At 41.3% G+C, this 19401-nt stretch overlaps 3 protein-coding genes across 3 annotated transcripts in view; all 3 read right to left on the reverse strand.

Moving 5' to 3' along the window:
- LOC309349256 (uncharacterized protein) overlaps positions 1–19401 on the reverse strand; it is a 224951-nt gene that overhangs the window by 120055 nt on the left and 85495 nt on the right. The gene's annotated exons all lie outside the window — the stretch shown is intronic.
- Positions 670–4084, reverse strand: LOC309347834 (protocadherin gamma-B5-like). Its single transcript, XM_081872691.1, has one exon. The coding sequence runs from the start codon at positions 3168–3170 to the stop codon at positions 732–734; it is 2439 nt and encodes an 812-aa protein (XP_081728817.1). The 5' UTR covers positions 3171–4084; the 3' UTR covers positions 670–731.
- On the reverse strand, positions 6380–8587 carry LOC309347858 (protocadherin gamma-A4-like). The gene is given in 2 exon segments (XM_081872742.1): positions 6380–6623; positions 6626–8587. Coding segments are annotated over 2 exon segments (1887 nt in total). The 5' UTR covers positions 8463–8587; the 3' UTR covers positions 6380–6573.

The raw sequence follows: 19401 nt of genomic DNA on the forward strand, positions 1-19401 counted from the left end.
TCATGTCTTTAACAAAATATCCCACATTATCTGTCCGTCTGTCCACCTTTCAGACAGTTGTTTAGAAAGAGCTTTAATGCAATGTGGTTTCACTTAAAGGAATATGGGGGCTGGAAATATCCACAATCTACTCTAGAAGGCCAGTCAGTCAGTCAGTCAATCAGTCTTGACTTGACTTTTTTTTTACATCACTCATGCAGGAACACACATGCCTATTAATTTGATTTTATGGAGAAGGAAATAAAGCATAATTTACAGAAACCTCTCAAAAGTGTATGTCTTTAAAATCTATTGCTTAATTTTTTTTGCTAGTAATACTAATAACAGTGATAGTATTTTCTGCTATATAGCAAGGTGCCCTCCTTTGATTCTACAGCCAAAATTGCTGCCCCCCCAAAGCCAAGTAATGTGAAAAACAAAGTTCTTTCCCTCACTTTATTTAAGTTAATGAAAGTAGTTGAAGGTCAACTCCTCAAAATACTAGCTATTCAAATGACAACAAGATAAGTTCTACCAGATGGTTTCAAGGGCATGGCTCGAAGCTTCCGTATGGATGTGTAGCTTCCCCATGGAGTGAAAAGGACGCATCCTGATTCATGAAAGCCAAATGATGTAAGAGCCAAACTATTCATTTATATGATGAAAAACAAAAAGGCAGTCACTTTAGCTGGATAAAAAGCACTGTGACAATGTCATTAATGGCAAAGAATGATGGATAATGGCATTTAATTTCAGAAAACAAACCTTACCTGTTCTCCATTATCTACTGCAGAATCAAAATTGTTTCCTATGTTGCCTGTAAAAGGCACAGCAGGTTTCTCACCGCTAAGAATATTGTCTGCCATCTGAACATTGGGTGTCAGGAAGGCAAACTCATTCTTCCTGGTCTCAGAAGACAGACACAGCTGGTAGGAATAGGGCAAAGTCCCATCTTCAAAGTTGGGTGGGAAGATGGCACCATTCTTGGAATGGGGAACAGGACCAAAGCACTGTAGGAACCTGGGATGCCCTGATTGACGGAGCTTCATTGTAACGGCCAGAATCACGGTCAAGAGGAACAAGAAGGAGATCACAGCTAAGGCCAGCACCAAGTAGAACTGCAGGTCAGACTGATACTCCGAGCTGCTGGGTTGGCTCTTCATTTCCGGAAGGGCCTCCTGAAAGTTCTCAGCAAACACCAGGTTCAGAGTCATGGTGGCCGAGAGAGACGGCTGCCCGTTATCCTTCACCATAATGACCAGTCTCTGTTTCACAGCGTCTCTCTCTACAAAGGCCCTGGCGGTCCTAATCTCTCCAGTATGAGAGCCAACCGTGAAGAGTGCCGGCTCAGTGGCCTGAGTGAGGTGGTAGGAGAGCCAGGCGTTGTGTCCAGAATCTGCATCCACGGCCACCACCTTGGTGACAAGATAATCTGCCTCGGCCGAACGAGGCACCATCTCAAACAAGGCTGAGCCCTTGGCTTCTTGTGAGGGGGACAGGATACGAGGGCTGTTATCATTCCTGTCAAGAACAAACACCCTGACGCTCACATTGCTGCTGAGAGGGGGAGAACCCCCATCTTGGGCCTTTACCTGCACCCTAAACTCTCTGAATTGCTCATAGTCAAAGGATCTCTGGGCATAGATGGTGCCGGTTTCAGAATTAATGGAGATATAGGAGGAGATGGGAAGCTCCTCGATGTTGCTGTTGAGGATGGAGTATGTGATCCGTGAGTTCTGGTCCACATCGGAATCAGAGGCTTTGATGGTGAAAATGGAGGCACCTGAAGGATTGTTTTCTGGCACATAGATGCTGTAGGTTGATCTCTGAAATGTAGGGGAATTATCATTGATATCTGAGATCTGTAGTGAGATTGTTTTGTGTGTGGAAAGAGGTGGGGTTCCTCTATCAGTGGCTGTGATTGTAATATTATACGCAGGAGCTCTTTCTCTGTCCAGGAGACTGTCTGTCTGGAGCTTGAAGTAATTGTTAGATGAGGGAAGAATTTTGAAGGGTAAATCATCTTGTAAGTAGCAAGTAACCTTTCCATTATCACCACTATCTTTGTCATTCACATTGATCAGAGCAATTACAGTTCCCGGCAGAGAATCTTCAGGAACAGGGCTGAACATGGAGGCTAAAGTAACCTCTGGGGCATTATCATTCTCATCAAGCACAGTTATTTCAATGTTGGATTGTGCCACCAATCCACCACCATCTTTGGCTTCTACTGTCATAGTATATTCTTTAGTTTCCTCAAAGTTGAGAAGTCCCATAAGAGTGACTATGCCATTAATTGGATCCAAACTGAATTTCTTGTGGGTGTTTGCTGCTATGTTGCTGAACTGATACCTGATCTGAGCATAAGAGCTTTCGTCTTTATCTGAGGCTACAACCTGGAGCACAAGTGACCCAACAGGAACATTTTCAGGTAAATTGACTTTGTACACCTCCTGAGTGAAAACAGGTGGGTTGTCATTGGCATCCGTGACATTAATCCGTATCTGGACAGTCCCAGTTTTTCTTGGTTCACCCCCATCCAAGGCTGTAAGGATCAAGTGAATTGTCTGTTCACTTTCTCGATCCATAACTTTACTTAGCACTAATTCTGCATATTTATTTCCATCTTTTCTCTCCCTTACTTCCAAGGTGAAGTAGTGGTTGGAGCTCAGCTGGTAATTCTGGAGAGAGTTCAACCCAATATCAGGATCTTCTGCTTTCCCAAGGAGAAATCTGGTTCCTAGAACAGTTGATTCTACGATCTCCAAGTTGGTTATATCACTGAGGAACTGTGGTGCATTATCATTAATATCCTGTATAACTATTGTTATATGGAAAACATTTAAAGGATTTTCCATCACCACTTCAAAATTAATAAGGCAGAGTGGAGTTGTGCCACATATTTCCTCCCTATCAATTCTGTCATTCACATAAAGGTTTCCATTGTCTGCACTTATACTGAAATACTGCATTTTGTTCACAGAGGCAGCATGCAGATTGCGCCTTCCTAGATCTCTGGCATTCAGTCCCAAATCTTTGGCGAGATTCCCCACAATCGAACCCTTTGCCATCTCCTCAGGGATAGAATAGCGTATCTGCTCTGAGGCAGCCCAGCAGGAGAAAGGCAAAAATAAGAGAAGCAGTACTTGCCTTCTGAGTGTTCTGCCATCCTCTTCCTGCCTTTTGTCCATCCAGATTACTGAGAAATTTTCTGCCTCCTTTTCTGCAGCTTGTAGTGACCAGATCAGTTTCTCAACAGCACAGAGGAAATCTCTGTAAGTAAATATAAACTGCCTTCCTTCTTAGATTGTGAGGACTGGGAGCCTTTTCCTTTTTTTCAGCCAGACTGCAATGCCTTTGTGTTTTTCTCTTTGCCCAGTCTGTACAGAACTGATGAAACACTCACTCTGTAGGAGAAGCATAACTAGAGATCCATCCTTTTTTCTGGCACCACACTGGCCAACAGTGACACTCTGAGGCTCAGAGAGAGAATTGCAAATGTTGTTTTGTTATGAAAATAAAAAGCAGAAATACTACCAGTATGATCATATCTTTGTGTTCCAGTAAAAAGGACAACTGAAAGAGTCAGATATTTGAGAATGCCCTCCTTTGGTTCTGTTGGAATGAATACTTCACTGCTTTTTAGGCTCAGTTTTTAGATTCTTTCATGCTGGCCAGTGACTTTTAATGTTTTGGAACTGCTACTGTGACTATGAAGAGAACTTTCAAACTCCATGGTCAGGCAATACCTTCATTATTGCCATCAAAAATGGCACAAATTCTAGCTCCTGAAATTGTCATATCAGAAATTTCCAGAGATGCAGTATTTTTACAATTCCATTTGCATAAGTATTTACATTTTCTCAATCAGAAACTCATACCTTATTGGACACTTCTGCCTGACCAGAGATCTCTCTATGTAACCTTTTTGGGGAAAATGAATAGCGTTAAGGCTGGAACTAGATGTTCTTTCAAAGGATGTGTGGCTGGCATCCAAAGTAGCAGTTCTGTGTCTCCCCCTCTCACCAAAAGAACTCAAAGTAAAACAAAAGGTGTAACATGATGCCATTGCTTTCAAAGCTTCACCACCCATGCATGTGGCAACCAATGAAGTGAGGAAAATTGCAACAAGATTCATTATAGATGTTACAGATTAGAGAAAAAGAGAAGATGTGGGGTTGCTGCTTTTGGCATTGGCATAGTATCCTTCTGCACGGGACTGTCTCAGATGGGCACTGAGGGCAAGGCGGGTTCTAATGCTAGTGGGACAAGCAGCCAACAAACCCAACCACCCATGTATGTACTTCTCTTACTTTGTGACCTTACCAAATACTTGTGTCAATGACATTGTCTGCATATCATACATACAGGCTGCATGTTCCCCTGGCTTTGCCACCTTAGCATTATGGAGGATCATGAGCAATCCAGACATCCTAAAACTATGCTGCTGTACAGTTCTAAGATGAGACACCAGAGAAGACCACATTTTCCATCAAGTGACTCTTCTCGGTCTCATGGAGAGATCCTTCCCAGCTATGTTCCTGGAGATCCTTTAACTGGAGAGGGTAAAAATTGAATCTGGGACCTTCTGAGTACAACAAACTATAGAATTCCACTACTCAGCTATAGAATTCCAAATGTGGGGGAGTAGAGATTATTATTAAGGTAAAGGTACCCCTGCCCGTTCGGGCCAGTCTTGCCAGACTCTAGGGTTGTGCGCTCATCTCACTCTATAGGCTGGGAGCCAGCGCTGTCCGCAGACACTTCCAGGTCACGTGGCCAGCGTGACAAGCTGCATCTGGCGAGCCAGCGCAGCACACGGAACACCGTTTACCTTCCCGCTGGTAAGCGGTCCCTATTTATCTACTTGCCCCCAGAGGTGCTTTCAAACTGCTAGGTTGGCAGGCGCTGGGACCGAACGACGGGAGCGCACCCCGCCGCGGGGATTCGAACCGCCGACCATGTGATTGGCAAGTCCTAGGCGCTGAGGTTTTACCCACAGTGCCTCACCTGTTTATCCCACTTTTCCTCCAAGAGGTTTAGGGCAGCTTAGAGGTATGTGAGTGTGGGATCATTCCATTTTATCTTCTCAACAACCCTGGAGAAAGGCCAGGCTGAGAGAGATGTGACCAACGCTGCCCAGTGAGCTTCTTTTTGGATGAGTAATTATTTGAACTCAAGATTCCATGGTTCAACATTCTGTCCATTGCACCTCAGGCTTCAAATATAGAACCTCTCAAAGCTGCCATACTTAAGCATTGCCACAATACACTTATTATTAATATGTCTACTTATGTGAAACATATTCTGATCATACTTGAGATACTTTTTCTAGATATTTCTCATTCTTTGCTTTCTCCTAAACTGGTAAAAACATAAGCTGAAATCACTATGCATAGACTGCTGGTTAAAGATAATATACTCTGTCACATAAAGCCAAATTCCTATAACTAAATATTTAATATTATGGAGAATCAAAGACTGCAATGAAATTGGTTTACAAACAGATGACAGTAGGTCCTGGTCCACATGTTCATATTTATCATTTGATGACTGCAGCATCTAGTGTGAACACAGATGTCACACCACAAATAAAATGGTTGAATGTTCTGAAACAAATCCAACATATCAGTTCAGCTGCCAAGTGATCAAACTGTGTTCACACAGTTAACAAGTGATGTAGTTGTTCACATGAACTAGCCCTAGATTTTATACTCAAGGTGTGAAAGCACATAATTAACTCCAAAGGTTTGCATACTTCTTAATAAGATTTGATTAATGCAGTTGTTGTATAATGACTGTAATGTTTTAATTTAGCATGTTCTAAAGCTTCCCATTCATCTCAAACTCCTGAACTGTCTCAGGCTTCCATTGGGAAAATACAGCTGATGAGTTTTGATCATATTATGGGTCTGTCACCATATGTGGGGTTAGAAATGAATTTCCCCATCCACAAGAATGGTGAGTGATAAAACCTGGGTATCGTCCTCCCTTAGAAGTGTGTGTCATCTAAGAACTAGGCATACATTACACTTCAAACAAGGCAAATAAATGCATAATACTGTTTTGATCCCAAATCTACTTATATAACAACTATGAAATAGTTTTTCTTGTCAAAGAGAGTAAGCAAACATTCACTCTGATTCTTTCTTTCCTGGGGGACTCTGACAAATATTTCTTTTGACAAAGAGAAGTCTAGTTTTTATGGGGAAAAGTGGTGTGCTTGTTGTATGTGTGGCGTAGGTATTTTCAAATACCAAAAACTATACGATTCTGGTAAAGATAAAATAATATGAGTGGAAGAATGTTCTTCCAACCCCCTCTTCATAAAAGCACATAACAATTAATAGCAGGCATTATATTTAAAACCTCAGACCCCAGATCTGAAAGCGATAGCTCACCTGTATATTGGCTGAATCTCCATTACTGCTATTAATATCTTCAGCAGTGAGGAAGGGATCCTTTATTTCACGTGTATCTTTATTGCTCAGAGTATTGGAATAATTTGCCTTAGAAATATTAAACTGACTTTTCCTTGAGTCTGTGGTGAGAGAAACCTCCTGGCAGTAGGAGTGCAGAAATGCTCGGACTCCGTCAATCCCCACAAACTGTGAGATAGGAGCGCCACTGAAATTCACACTCCCCGACTCAAGCAGCTGAGAATTTCTCCATCTGTGCAACTTGATGGCCAGTAACACGAGGAGGAAAGTAAAGAACAAGCAGGAGACAAAAGCCACTGCAAGGACCAGGTAGAAGGTGAGGTCAGACGGAGGCTCTACAGGAGCTGAGATGCTGCTCAGGTCTGAGAGGATTGCAGGGATGGTGTCAGCCAGCACCACAGTCAGAGTGGCCGAAGCAGAGAGAGGTGGCTGCCCATTGTCCTTGACTAAAACCACCAGGCTTTGCTTGAGGGCATCTTTCTCCAGAAAGAAGCGGGCTGTCCTGATCTCTCCCGTGTGGAGCCCCAGAGTGAAGAGACCTGGCTCGGTGGCCTTGATCAGCTGGTAGGAGAGCCAGGCATTCTGGCCAGAGTCCGCATCCACGGCCACCACCTTAGTGACCAGGTAGCCTGGCTCAGAGGAGCGAGGGGCCAGCTCTATCCCTGTGGAGCCATCAGTGGGAGGGGAAGGGTAAAGGATTTGGGGAGCATTGTCATTCTGGTCCAGGATGAAGAGAGTGACTGAGACGCTGGAGTTGAGTGGTGGAGAACCTCCGTCCTGGGCCTTGACCAGGAACTTAATCTCCCTCATCTCTTCATAATCAAAAGAGATCAGGCCATAGACAATCCCAGTCTCAGAGTTAATGGAGAGGAAGGAAGATACTGGGGAGTCACTGATGTTGTGCTCAATGATGGAATAAGTGACTCTGGAGTTCTCTCCACAGTCTGGATCATCGGCCTTCAGGGAAAATATGGAGGCCCCTCTTGGGTTGTTCTCCATTAAATACGAAGTATAAATGGATTGCAGGAAGTGTGGAGGGTTGTCATTTGTGTCTAAAATCTCAAGTGGAATAACAATTGATGTGGAAATTGGAGGGGCTCCATGATCCGTGACTGTGACAGTGATGTTGTAGGCTGCTACCTGCTCTCTGTCCAGGCCTCTTGCTGTCACCAAACTGTAGTAGTTGCCATAGGCTTTTGTCAGTAGAAAGGGGAGGTTGCTGGGGATAGAGCATGTGACTTCTGCATTCTCTGCCGAATCCTCATCTTGCACATTCAAAAGGGCTATTGCAGTTGCTGGTGGAGAGTTCTCAGGGATGGAGCTGATAAGTGAAGTTATTTCCAGTTTGGGTGCATTGTCATTTACATCAGTAACAAATATCAAAAGTTTAGATTTGTCAAAGAGTTCACCACCATCATGAACCTGGACCTCAATTTCATGAAGTGTAGACTCCTCGTAGTCTAAGCCTCTTGCAAGCGTAATTTCCCCAGTTTGTGAATTCAAATGAAATATTTGTGAAGCCCTTTCTGTGATCTTTCTGAATGAATATTTCAGTTCCTTGTTGACACCTTCATCCAGGTCAATGGCTTTTAATATAACCACTGTGGTACCAACAGGAATATCTTCCCTAACGCTTACTTCATAGCTATGATGGCTAAAAACTGGTGCATTGTCATTAGCATCTAAAACTGTCACTTGAATCTGTACAGTTCCTGTCCTGACTGGATCTCCCCCATCATATGCTGTGAGGACCAGATTATGAATAGCTTCCTCTTCACGGTCCAAAGGCCTTTCCAGTACCAGTTCAGTGTATTGTCTACCATCAACTGCCTCTTGCACATTTAGGGAGAAATGGCTACTGTTGCTGAGTTTGTATCCTTGAAGGGTATTGGTGCCCAAATCTAGATCCTGAGCTTCATCGAGGGGAAAGTGAGTTCCGGGTGCTGTGACTTCACTCATTTTGAGCTCCAGTTTCTGTGAATGGAAGGTGGGAGCGTTGTCATTAATATCTGTGATTTCCACTTCAGCACCATATACTTTCATTGAATCCCCCACTATGGTATCAAAATTCAAGACACACTTGTCCACTTGTCCACAGAGCACCTCTCTGTCTATTCTCTCTGTGACGTACAAATGACCACTCTTATAATTCAAAGCAAAATACTGTGTCCTACCTCGAGAAACAATGCGGACTCCACGGCGTGAGAGCTCTTTTAATTCCAGCTTCAGGTCTTTTGCGATGGGCCCCACGAAAGAACCTTTTTCTGCTTCTTCAGGGATGGAATAATGAATCTGCCCTGTAACAGCTTGCCAAACATGAACCAGAATGAAACAAAAGACAGCTCTCCTTCTGCAATCCTGGAAAAAGGTTTCCATTGCCAGTTGTACTTCTGTGCCAAGGTGAAAATCCTACTTCTTTGACAGAGTGGCTATATTTTAGATTTGTCTGTATGTGACTGAAACTCTTAATATATACACACAGACAACACAGATATCTCTATTGCCTGTATTTTAAAATACAGATTTGATTTAATATAAGATCCTCCAGTTGTTCAGATTCCGTACGTGTGATCTCTCTTTCTGCATTTTCTGTAATGAAGCGATTGGAGGGGAAAGTTGAATCTCTTACTAAATTGTTCAGCCTTGGTTGGTAAACAGCGACACCCAGAGTCCTAAAACAATAACTTCATCTTCTTGGTGCTTTCTGAAATGCCATTTTCCTTAGTACGGTATATTTCTCATCAGCTGCAAGTACAGTAGATGACCAGATAAAAACTCCCACTCCATTTGTGTGACATTTTGTAGCAATCCAGGTTCATGATTGAATCGCATTTCTGATCATGGAAACTGATTGTTCTCTGCTTATAATCATTATACTGCTATTGTAGGCTGTTACTCTCCACACAGTCTCTTGGAAGTTGGTAGACACTGTGACGATCTTGTCTGAAATATCATGAAATATATTCCCCTGATATTTTCTGGTACTTTAATAAGCATTTTTTTCTGTTCAGATTTTAAATAATGTGGAATCCAGCTAGAAACTCACATGTATATATGCATGCACGCATGTGATCATAAATCTTTTCTGTGCTATCTAGAATTTAAACCAACTCTCTTATAAAAATAGATAACTCTTAAATTATGGGAATAAAATAATGATAAAATATGTTTCCAAAATATTTATTTTTAAAATGTTTATCCCACCCATGCCCCCAAATTTGCTCAGAGCAACTTTATCTCAAGAAATATAAGGATAAGGTAACAGGAAGGGTTGTGCCCATAACATACACATTCATATGCACATTTACTCAAGGCCAAATACATGGTACATTAAAATAGCATGTGTGGACCCTGTGACTTGGATCAGTGCCGTGATGCAGGGGGTACCTAATTGGGCCTCATTTCCCCCCAACATGTTGCTTTGGGTGATCTGCACTGAGGTTATGGCACAGAGAAAAACATTAGACCCGCCCATTCTCATGTTGTGGCCCTGATCAAAATTAGAAAACCTTCACGACTCCTTCTACAAAGAAGAAAATTATATCAGGATCACCAAATGCAGAGCTCCTATGTAACAAGTAGTTTATCTCTCAGAAGATCCACTGCGTTCAAGCATAGGAGTGTGTGTATGTGTAGAAACACACACACACACACACACACACACACACACAGAGAGAGAGAGAGAGAGAGAGAGAGAGAGAGAGAATCCTGAAGCCTAAGAATTGCTGAATCCTATTTTAAACAATAGTGTTTTTCTGATTGAAATGTTTACATGCAGTCTCAAACAGGGCAGAGCACTACAAATAAATACAAAAATAGATTTTAAAGGACTCCTAATATTTTTTGTATTATAGTTATATTTTGCCTTTCCTCCAATGAGCTTACATGGCCCCCACCCCTCTTTTCTCTTCACAATAGAAATGATGTTGGTTAGGTTGATAGGTCAGTGACAGGCTCAAGTTCACCCGGTGAGCTTCATGGCTGAGTGAGGATTTTAACCTGTCTCTCCCCAATCCTTTCATCTCCAAACTTTTAGAATTTTGTTGGAGGGATTCAAGCACACAATTAAACTGTACTGAAGTGCTCTGCTGCCATTGCACAACAAATCTGTTTGTAAAAAATGGGACTTTTTGTGATTAGGCAAGTGCTAGGGAAATGTACTAGAAAGAGTGAGGTGAATGAATGACTCATGGGAAGATGTATAAATGCTGCAGAAACAAATCAGGATCCATGCTCATTGTCACAGAACCTCCCTGCAAACAAATCAGAACAAGCGTGCAAGAAAGATATAGTCTAACCTCCCCAGTAAGCTTTGCGCAAGCAAATCAGGACGACTTCTCAAGGGGCCCCTAGTTCAACAGTCAAACAGCTACACCACAAGAACGTTCTTTCTATAAGCACTACATTTCTAGGAGCTTCATGTGACATCAAGCATGTCTGTAGGAATGTGATTCTGTCAAGTGTTTAGGGGAAAAAACATTTTATCTTATACTGTGTTGTGATGCTAAGTATTACATGAATTGTATTATCCAATTCTGATTTTGTCACCTAAAACTACATCAGGTATTCTCAAATTCTCTGCTTCTCTCAAATCTTTATCATCTCTTTCTTTCTAAACTGGTTTGAAAACTAATTCTTTTTTTCTTTTCTTTTTTAAAGAATCATAAAAGTGTAGAGTTATAGCAAATGATTTGAAATGAGTGACCAAAATGATTAAAATATATGGAGAAAATTACCACCACCCTATCTCTGAAATAAGTTATAGCAAAAAAGCTTTGCAGAATGTTTGGAATATGCATCCACCCTCATCCAGAAACAAAGTATCCACACACAGATAACTGGATCTGAACCATCCTAGCTTGTCAGTGCTAAGTTAGTTTTTGCCTCTTTCCTCACCTGATAATTTTGTTTGGGTAGGAAGTTATTTGGTTAAGGTGTGGAATCTTCAAATATTAGATTCCTCTATCCAAAATCTTTAAGAGCACAGCCCAACATCACAGAAGGGTCTGATTGTTTCAATTCTAAGTTGAGGATTGGGAATTTGAGCAGGTAGTGACAAGCTATAAGGACAAATTAAAACTGAAGAGATTGCTAATTATCTGACTATTAGGTGTATAAATAATTCCTCTAGCATTCACTGCAATTAAAGGTGAAAGAATATTGCAGTATCAAATAGCAGACTTTGTAAAGCACCCCAATTTTCATTGCACACAGGGGTGCTATGAAATGATATCATAAGATGTGAACTAAGTGGGTGTGATCCAAAATTATTTATTGCTTCCTCTTCCTTCCTCCTTCTCCACTCCCGTCACTTCCAGACTATGACATATATGCACATTTATCCGCCTTATTAAGTATCCATATAGATGGCAATATGTAGATCTGTAAATAAGTAACTACAGAGCACGTCTAGAACTACAGTAGGATTAGTCAGAATTAATATAGATAAAATGTTTGCTTCATTAAAGTTGAAGTAACTAGAAAAACAAGGACTATTTAGCATCTGTTATAAAAGAAATTATATCTCTTTTCCTCAGACTGTACATCATTATGAATCTATTGGAAGATACATCCACTATCTACAATATAGTTCTTCATATATAGACACAGTTTAAAAGTAGTGCAGGAGATAATGTGAATAATATCTAGTACGAAAACTCACCATGTTTGTATTATCCATCTCAGAATTAAAATGGTTTTCTCTGCTGCCTGTAGAAGGTGGAGCAGTTTTGTCATCACAGATAACATTGTCTGCAATCTGAACGTTAGGTGTCAGGAATGCAAACTCATTTTTCCTGGTCTCTGAGGATAGACAGAGCTGGTAGGTGTAGGGCAAAGTCCCTTCTTCAAAATTCGGTGGGAATACGGTACCAGACTTTGAAAAAGGACTAGGACCAAAACACTGAAGGAACTGAGGACTGCTTGATGTGCGAAGCTTCGTAACAACTGCCAGAATCACCGTAAGGAGAAATAAGAATGAAATCACAGCTAAAGTCAATACTAAATAAAACTGTAGGTCAGATTGATTATGTGAATCAATACTTTCACTGCTCACTTCTGGGAGCGCTTCTTGGAAGTTCTCAGCAAACACCAGGTTGAGACTCACGGTAGCGGATAGTGGTGGCTGCCCATTATCCTTGACTAAGATGATGAGCTTCTGCTTCACAGCATCTTTTTCCAGAAAAGCCCGTGAGGTCCTGATCTCTCCAGTGTGGGACCCAATTCTGAACAATGCTGGCTCTGTAGCCTGAAGCAGGTGGTAAGAGAGCCAGGCGTTATGTCCAGAATCAGCATCTACTGCCACTACCTTGGTCACCAGATAATCTTCTTCTGCTGAGCGAGGCACCATCTCAAACAAGGATGAACCCTTGACTTCCTGTGAAGGGTAGAGGATTTGAGGATTGTTATCATTCTGATCCACAATGAACACTTTCACTGTGGTGTTTCTGCTGAGTGGTGGGGAGCCACCATCTTGTGCTTTCACTTGGAACTGAAACTCCCTGGTTTGCTCATAGTCAAAGGAGCGTTGGGCATAGATCATGCCATTTTCTGAGTTAATGGAGATATAAGAGGACAGAGGCAGGTTCTCCATATTACTATTGAGCAGAGAATAAGTGATTTGCGAGTTGTACTCTAGATCTGCATCTGTAGCCTTTACACGGAAAATGGAAGTTCCAGCTGGATTGTTCTCTGACAAGTAGGTGACATAGGAAGACTTTTCAAAAGCTGGGGGGTTATCATTGATATCTGAAATCTGCAGGGAGATGGTTCTGTGGGTGGAAAGAGGTGGTGCACCTTTGTCTGTGGCTATAATTGTGATATTGTATTCTGGAGTGCTTTCTCTGTCCAAGGGGGCATCTGTAACCAACTTATAGAAGTTATTGGATGTAGCAATTATTCTAAATTGCCAATGACTTTGTAAATGACAAGTAATGTTCCCATTGTCTCCAGAATCTTTATCGTTTACATTGATAAGGGCTACCAGGGTTCCTATTGCAGAATCTTCAGGAATTGGGCTGGATAAAGAGGCAAGAATCACTTCTGGCGCATTGTCATTCTCATCTAATAGCTTTATTTCAACACTGCAATGAGTCACTAATCCACCTCCGTCTCTTGCTTCTACTGTCATTGCATATTTCTCTGCTTCTTCGTAGTCCAACAACTCCTTAACTGTAATTGTCCCATTCTGGGGATTTAGGAAGAATTTTTTGTGAGTGTTTTCAGGGATGTTGCTAAAACTATACGTGATATGACCATTTGAGCCTTCATCTCTGTCTGTGGCTTTCACTTGTATTACTGAAGATCCTTTTGGGGTATTCTCTTTAAGACAGACCTTGTACACTTCTTGTGTGAAGATTGGTGAATTATCATTTACATCAATGACACTGATCCATATTTTGGCTGTACCAGTTTTGGCAGGCTTCCCTCCATCCAGAGCCATAAGAATTAAATGGAAACTGCTTTCACTTTCTCGATCCAACTGTTTATTCAGTACTAATTCTGCATATTTCTTCCCATCTTCTCTCTCTCTAGCTTCTACTATGAAATACTGATTGGGCATAAGGTGGTAATTCTGGAGAGAATTTATGCCAACATCTGGATCTTCAGCAAACCCAAGCACAAATCGGGCTCCTGGCAAAGTGAATTCACTTGTCTCCAGTTTGATATTCTCATTTACAAAATGTGGTGCATTATCATTGATATCCTGGATCTGTACAGTAACATGAAAAATATTCATAGGATTTTCAACCATCACTTCAAAACTAATGAGGCAATATGCATTGCTCCCACATATTCCTTCTCTGTCTATCCTGTCATTTACATATAGATTCCCATTTTCTGCACTGAGAGAGAAATATTGCTTTTTACCTAGAGAAAGGATATGCAGATTGCGATTTGCTATTTCTCCAGCATTCAGCTCCAAATCTTTGGCAAGATTTCCTACAATGGAGCCTTTTTCCATTTCCTCAGCGATAGAATACTGAACGTGCTCTGAGTCAGTCTGGCACAACAAGGACAATAACAAGAGGAGTGGTACTTGCCTTTTTACCGACCCATTTTTCTCTTTGTGCCTGTTGTCCATCTGATTTGGTGAGACAATTCCTTTATTCTTTTCTTGCATATTTTCATTAGATGGAGATTCTCAAATTCCCATCAAGACCCACAAATCCACAACAAGGAAGTATAAAAGCAGTCACTGTCCCTTTCTATATGTGGCAGTGGGTTTTATTTCCTTAGCAAAAGTGTTTTAACGTCCCTGTGTTCTACTATCTCCCAGTTCTGCAGTCTGTGGCTGAACAATGGCACTGCAGGAAGCATCGCTTAGCAGATTCCATGCAGATGCAGCACATTAGCCAACAGCGACACTCTGAGTCTGAGATGGAGAACTTCACGTGCTGCTTTCCCCCCTTCCTCTAGTGCTTAGATGTAGAATACAAGAGCAATCTATTTTCAAATGCAGTATGAGAAGGTTTCTTGATTTGTAACTACTTTCTGGTGTTCTGCTTTTACAGTAGCAGGAAATGGAAATGTATTTCAAGTGCTTTAGAGATGCAACAACCTCCCCATCCCTCAAATTTTCCATCTTCCCTCTGTACTTCCACAGATAACTGATGGAAGAGATTGTTAGCACTCAACAACATTTTGTAGCCAATTAATGCAACTTCTATGTCCAGCTCTCCTCTGTAAAACAATACATTTAATAAAATTCAGCGATATTACTATTTTTAATCAAAAGGTGAGCAACTAACAGAGCAATCCTATGGAGGTTGGACAGGCGGCATGGATGGCAGAGATAATTGTAGCAGAGGAACCAAGTGATGAATAGGGCACAAGATATGAGGTAGCTTTTTTACTTTCCCCATTTTCTTTCTTGTAAAAAAAATATGGTTCCACAGGGAAGGAAAATAACTCCAGGGCTGGTGTAGTTTCCCACCTTTTCCATCCTTGAGTAGGTTTGGGAAACAAGGGAATCTAAAGCTTCCCTGGAGACCCCCTTCTTGCCTTTTCCACCCATAGAGCACTGCCTGCAACACAGCCATGGCAATGGAGCATTCTGTCACTGGTCAAGGAAGGACCTCTCCAGTGGAGCTTCCGCTCTGCTGTTAGATAACCTTCTCTGCTCAGAGGCGAAGGTCTGCAGAATCCCAACAGAGGACTAAAAAAATCCTTGCTACTTACTCCAAACTCTTATCCAAACGCTTGCACAAACACTTGTGAAATTCTTCTAATTCATTTTACGCATGCCAGTTACAGGGTACAAAATACAGAGAGAGGAATAAAACAGAGATCTTTAAAAAGAGTTAACTTTGTCATCATTTGTCACTAAAACGCTGGCCTGTGTTTAAGGTGAATACATAATGGCATGCATGAGTGCTAAATAACAGTTTGGCCAAAGTTTGAACTGTTTGTCAATGTATCCTCAAATACCGTTGTGACATAGAATCATAGAATTGTAGAGTTGGAAGGGACTCTGAGAATCATCTAGTCCAATCCTATGCAATGCAGGAATATGCAGCTGTCCCATACAGGAATAGAACCTACAGCCTTGGCATCATCAGCATCATACTCTAACCAACTGAGCTATCCAGGCTGACAATACTGCAATACTATTAACATTTATATTCTAGTTGCACAGCTCTAGGATCGTAGCTGAAATATTTATGCAACTTCATTTAAAATATGGAAAGCAGCAGAAAGAGCTCAGCACCAGATCATAACCATTGCCACCTGATTCATGAGGTTGAGTGTGCCATGAGAATTGTACTCTAGTTGGATTCACAGTCTGAGACCTCTACATATATAAAACATGTTTTTGTATGAGCTTTGGAGACCCACCTTGCCCGCCCATCTCATTCATCAGTCACTCTATCCTTGCAGGTTGCTCTTCTTGGCCCAGGCAAACTGACTGTCAGTAAGCATCCTGAGTGTCTGTGCTAGATGGTGTTTGCAGTGTTGAATGCTCTAGAAAAGACCCTCCTTTAACCACACCATGCATCTTGACACTTGACATGCCCATAGTGCTGTCTTGATACAGATGTGGTCCCCAGATACAAATATTGCTCCTGGCATCCATACCTGGAGCCCAGGGCCTGTAAAGATCCATGGGTGCCTCTATGTCCTACCTTCAGTTTGAACAAACAGAGAGCTGGATCACTCCAGAAATGAACAGCTCACTACAATGTTGAAACTTACATATGTGTGATCACAGAAGTGTGAATATATATGATAAAATTATATGAATATACAAGATGACGGATACAGAATTTTGTTATAATTCACATTTCAGGGCACTTATTTTCCAGGCTCTAGAAACTATGCATGGATACATATTCGTGGATTCAAAAGTTTGATAGAGTAACATGGTAATTAAGCACATGTAAAAATGTGTTTATTACCATCATCTTTAATCATTCTATTCCCCACCCCTTGTGCACGTCAGACGACTTGCTCCTTGGAGGAAGAGATTTGTCTATTTTTTGCTTATTTATCTACTTGATTTATACACTACTCTTCAAGCCACAGGTTTACAATCAGGGCAAATAAAATAAAATAAAATAAAATCAATATATAAAATCCATAGACTAGCACAAATTGTTAAATGGAAAACACAGCAACTCATAACAATTCAACTAAGTAGCAATTTCCTAATAGCAACAGCAACAGCAACAGCAAACTAAACACTTTTTTTCCTAATCAAGTCTCTCTTTCTCCAAACATCACCTGAAAAAAGTTTGCCTTAACTAGCCACCTAAAATTATATTGATATGGGACTAGATGCACCTTAGAAGGGAGGGAGTTTCACATGTGAGGAGCCACCACTGACACTGCCCTCCCCTGGAACTTGCACCATCCTGTTTAGAGACCACCAAGAGGGCCTCATCTGCTAAAGCATGGGTAGATTGATATGGAAGAAAGTGATTTCGCAGATACTGGGCACCTCTGTAGAGTACCATGTACCCTGATGGTGTATCAACAACAATTCTATGCAGATCACATGCTTTGTCAAAGCACTCTCATCTATGCATTGGTCTCCAGGTGGCATCACATGATAAAGGAAGCAGCAAGAGAGGAACTGCAATTTATTTCACCCTTCCTTTGTCTTTCCTAGTCTAATGCACCAAGGGAAGAACTTCTGAATGTCTTCTGAATGCATGAGCTCTAAAGGCATCTGATTCTGAAACATATCCAACTAACCACAAAACTTAAGAATGTTTGCAAATTGTTCGCAAATAGTATAACACAAGACATCAGTTTCACCAATGAGTGCCGGAGGACATCTGCAAAAAGTCTCTAAGCATAAAAATATTGATAAGCAAAAGGTTTACAGCCTAAGGGAGTTTGGAGCATGCATCTGAGAAAGCACGCATTGTAGCTTTCTTTGACTAGAAGGGAATATTAACATGTTGAATTGTATTGCAACCTGGACTGTTCCATTTTAACATCTATAGTTAGAACAATCGTTCAAAGGCCATTTTATGTGTCCTCTTCATAGTTTTAACATCATTAACAGCATGATCCAAATGAATGTTTACCTGGAGTTAACCCGAGGGACTTATTCCTGGGAGGGTATGTACAGAATTGGAGCCTTGGGGTGCTTCCAGATGGAGGTTTAATATTACAAATGGTTCACTGAGATATTGCAAGTGGGTCACTGTCAACATTTTTTTAAATGTATTTTTATTAAAGATTTTCTTGGTTTACACATTGTCAACATTTTTAAAAAACAATTGGATTGTCCGTGGCAACAGTTAAATGTGGCCTGGTGTGGGGACTGTTGGCTATACCCTCACCACTGTCTAGCCAGCAAGGTTATCAACAGCCTTATTACTGGGATTCTCAGCAGTCTACTGAGAAAAGCAGTTGGTAACCTTTATCATAGCGAGGAAGGAACACAAAACAGCAAAGTGGGAGAGAAGTAATATCAGGGCTGTGAGTGACACAACTTCAAAGTTCTGGAAAGCAGTGAGGATGGAGAGAGAGGAAGTAGAGGAGGCTTAATATGTAAATAGGCTGGAAGGGGGGGAAACAACACTATTTAAGCTTGTGGGTTTTAGAAAGGAGAAGAGTCATTGTCTTTCTACAGAAAGGAATAAAGAACTCTAAATCAGAGATTGAAACACGGAGTACAGAAGAAACCTGAAAATCACTGATCACATCTTAAAGGGGGAAAATGCAACACATGAGTTTTTCTCTTATTAAAAAGAAGTTGCCAAACTACAGAATTTCATAACTAATTGAGACACATTGCACTTTACTAACAAAAAAGGTGAAGGCTAGTGAAAAGTTGAAAGCCACAAAGTAAGTGGTAAGTTATCATGATATAAAAGAGACATAACACAGTGTTAGGTGTGCCTATTTTTCAGGAAAGTGTTCATAATTGTGACAGATGAGACTTGAGTCACAGATATGTCAGACTGAAATCTCAGTAAGTGACTGCAAAAAGGCCCACTTAAGTCAGAGGGGCCCATTTATGCATAAATATGCACAATACAATAAAAATGTTTATGAGATGTGCAATGAAAATAATTTTTACCTTGTCAATATTCTCCATCTCAGGATGTAAATTGTTTCCTTCATTGCCTGTAAAAGGAACACTAGGTTTCTCACTGCTAACAATATTGTCTACCATCTGAACACTGGGTGTCAGGAAGGCAAACTCATTCTTCCTGGTCTCAGAAGACAGACACAGCTGGTAGGAATAGGGCAAAGTCCCATCTTCAAAGTTGGGTGGGAAGATGGCACCATTCTTGGAATGGGGAACAGGACCAAAGCACTGTAGGAACCTGGGATGCCCTGATTGACGGAGCTTCATTGTAACGGCCAGAATGACAGTCAAGAGGAACAAGAAGGAGATCACAGCTAAGGCCAGCACCAAGTAGAACTGCAGGTCAGACTGATACTCCGAGCTGCTGGGTTGCCTCTTCATTTCTGGAAGGGCCTCCTGAAAGTTCTCAGCAAACACCAGGTTCAGAGTCATGGT

This window comes from Podarcis erhardii (assembly GCF_964252035.2).
Source record: "Podarcis erhardii genome assembly, chromosome: 8".
Taxonomy (NCBI): Eukaryota; Metazoa; Chordata; class Lepidosauria; order Squamata; family Lacertidae; genus Podarcis; species Podarcis erhardii.

Coding starts and splice junctions, on each gene's coding strand:
- LOC309347834 (XM_081872691.1), bottom strand. CDS start 3,170: ATGGACAAAAGGCAGGAAGAGGATGGCAGAACACTCAGAAGGCAAGTA.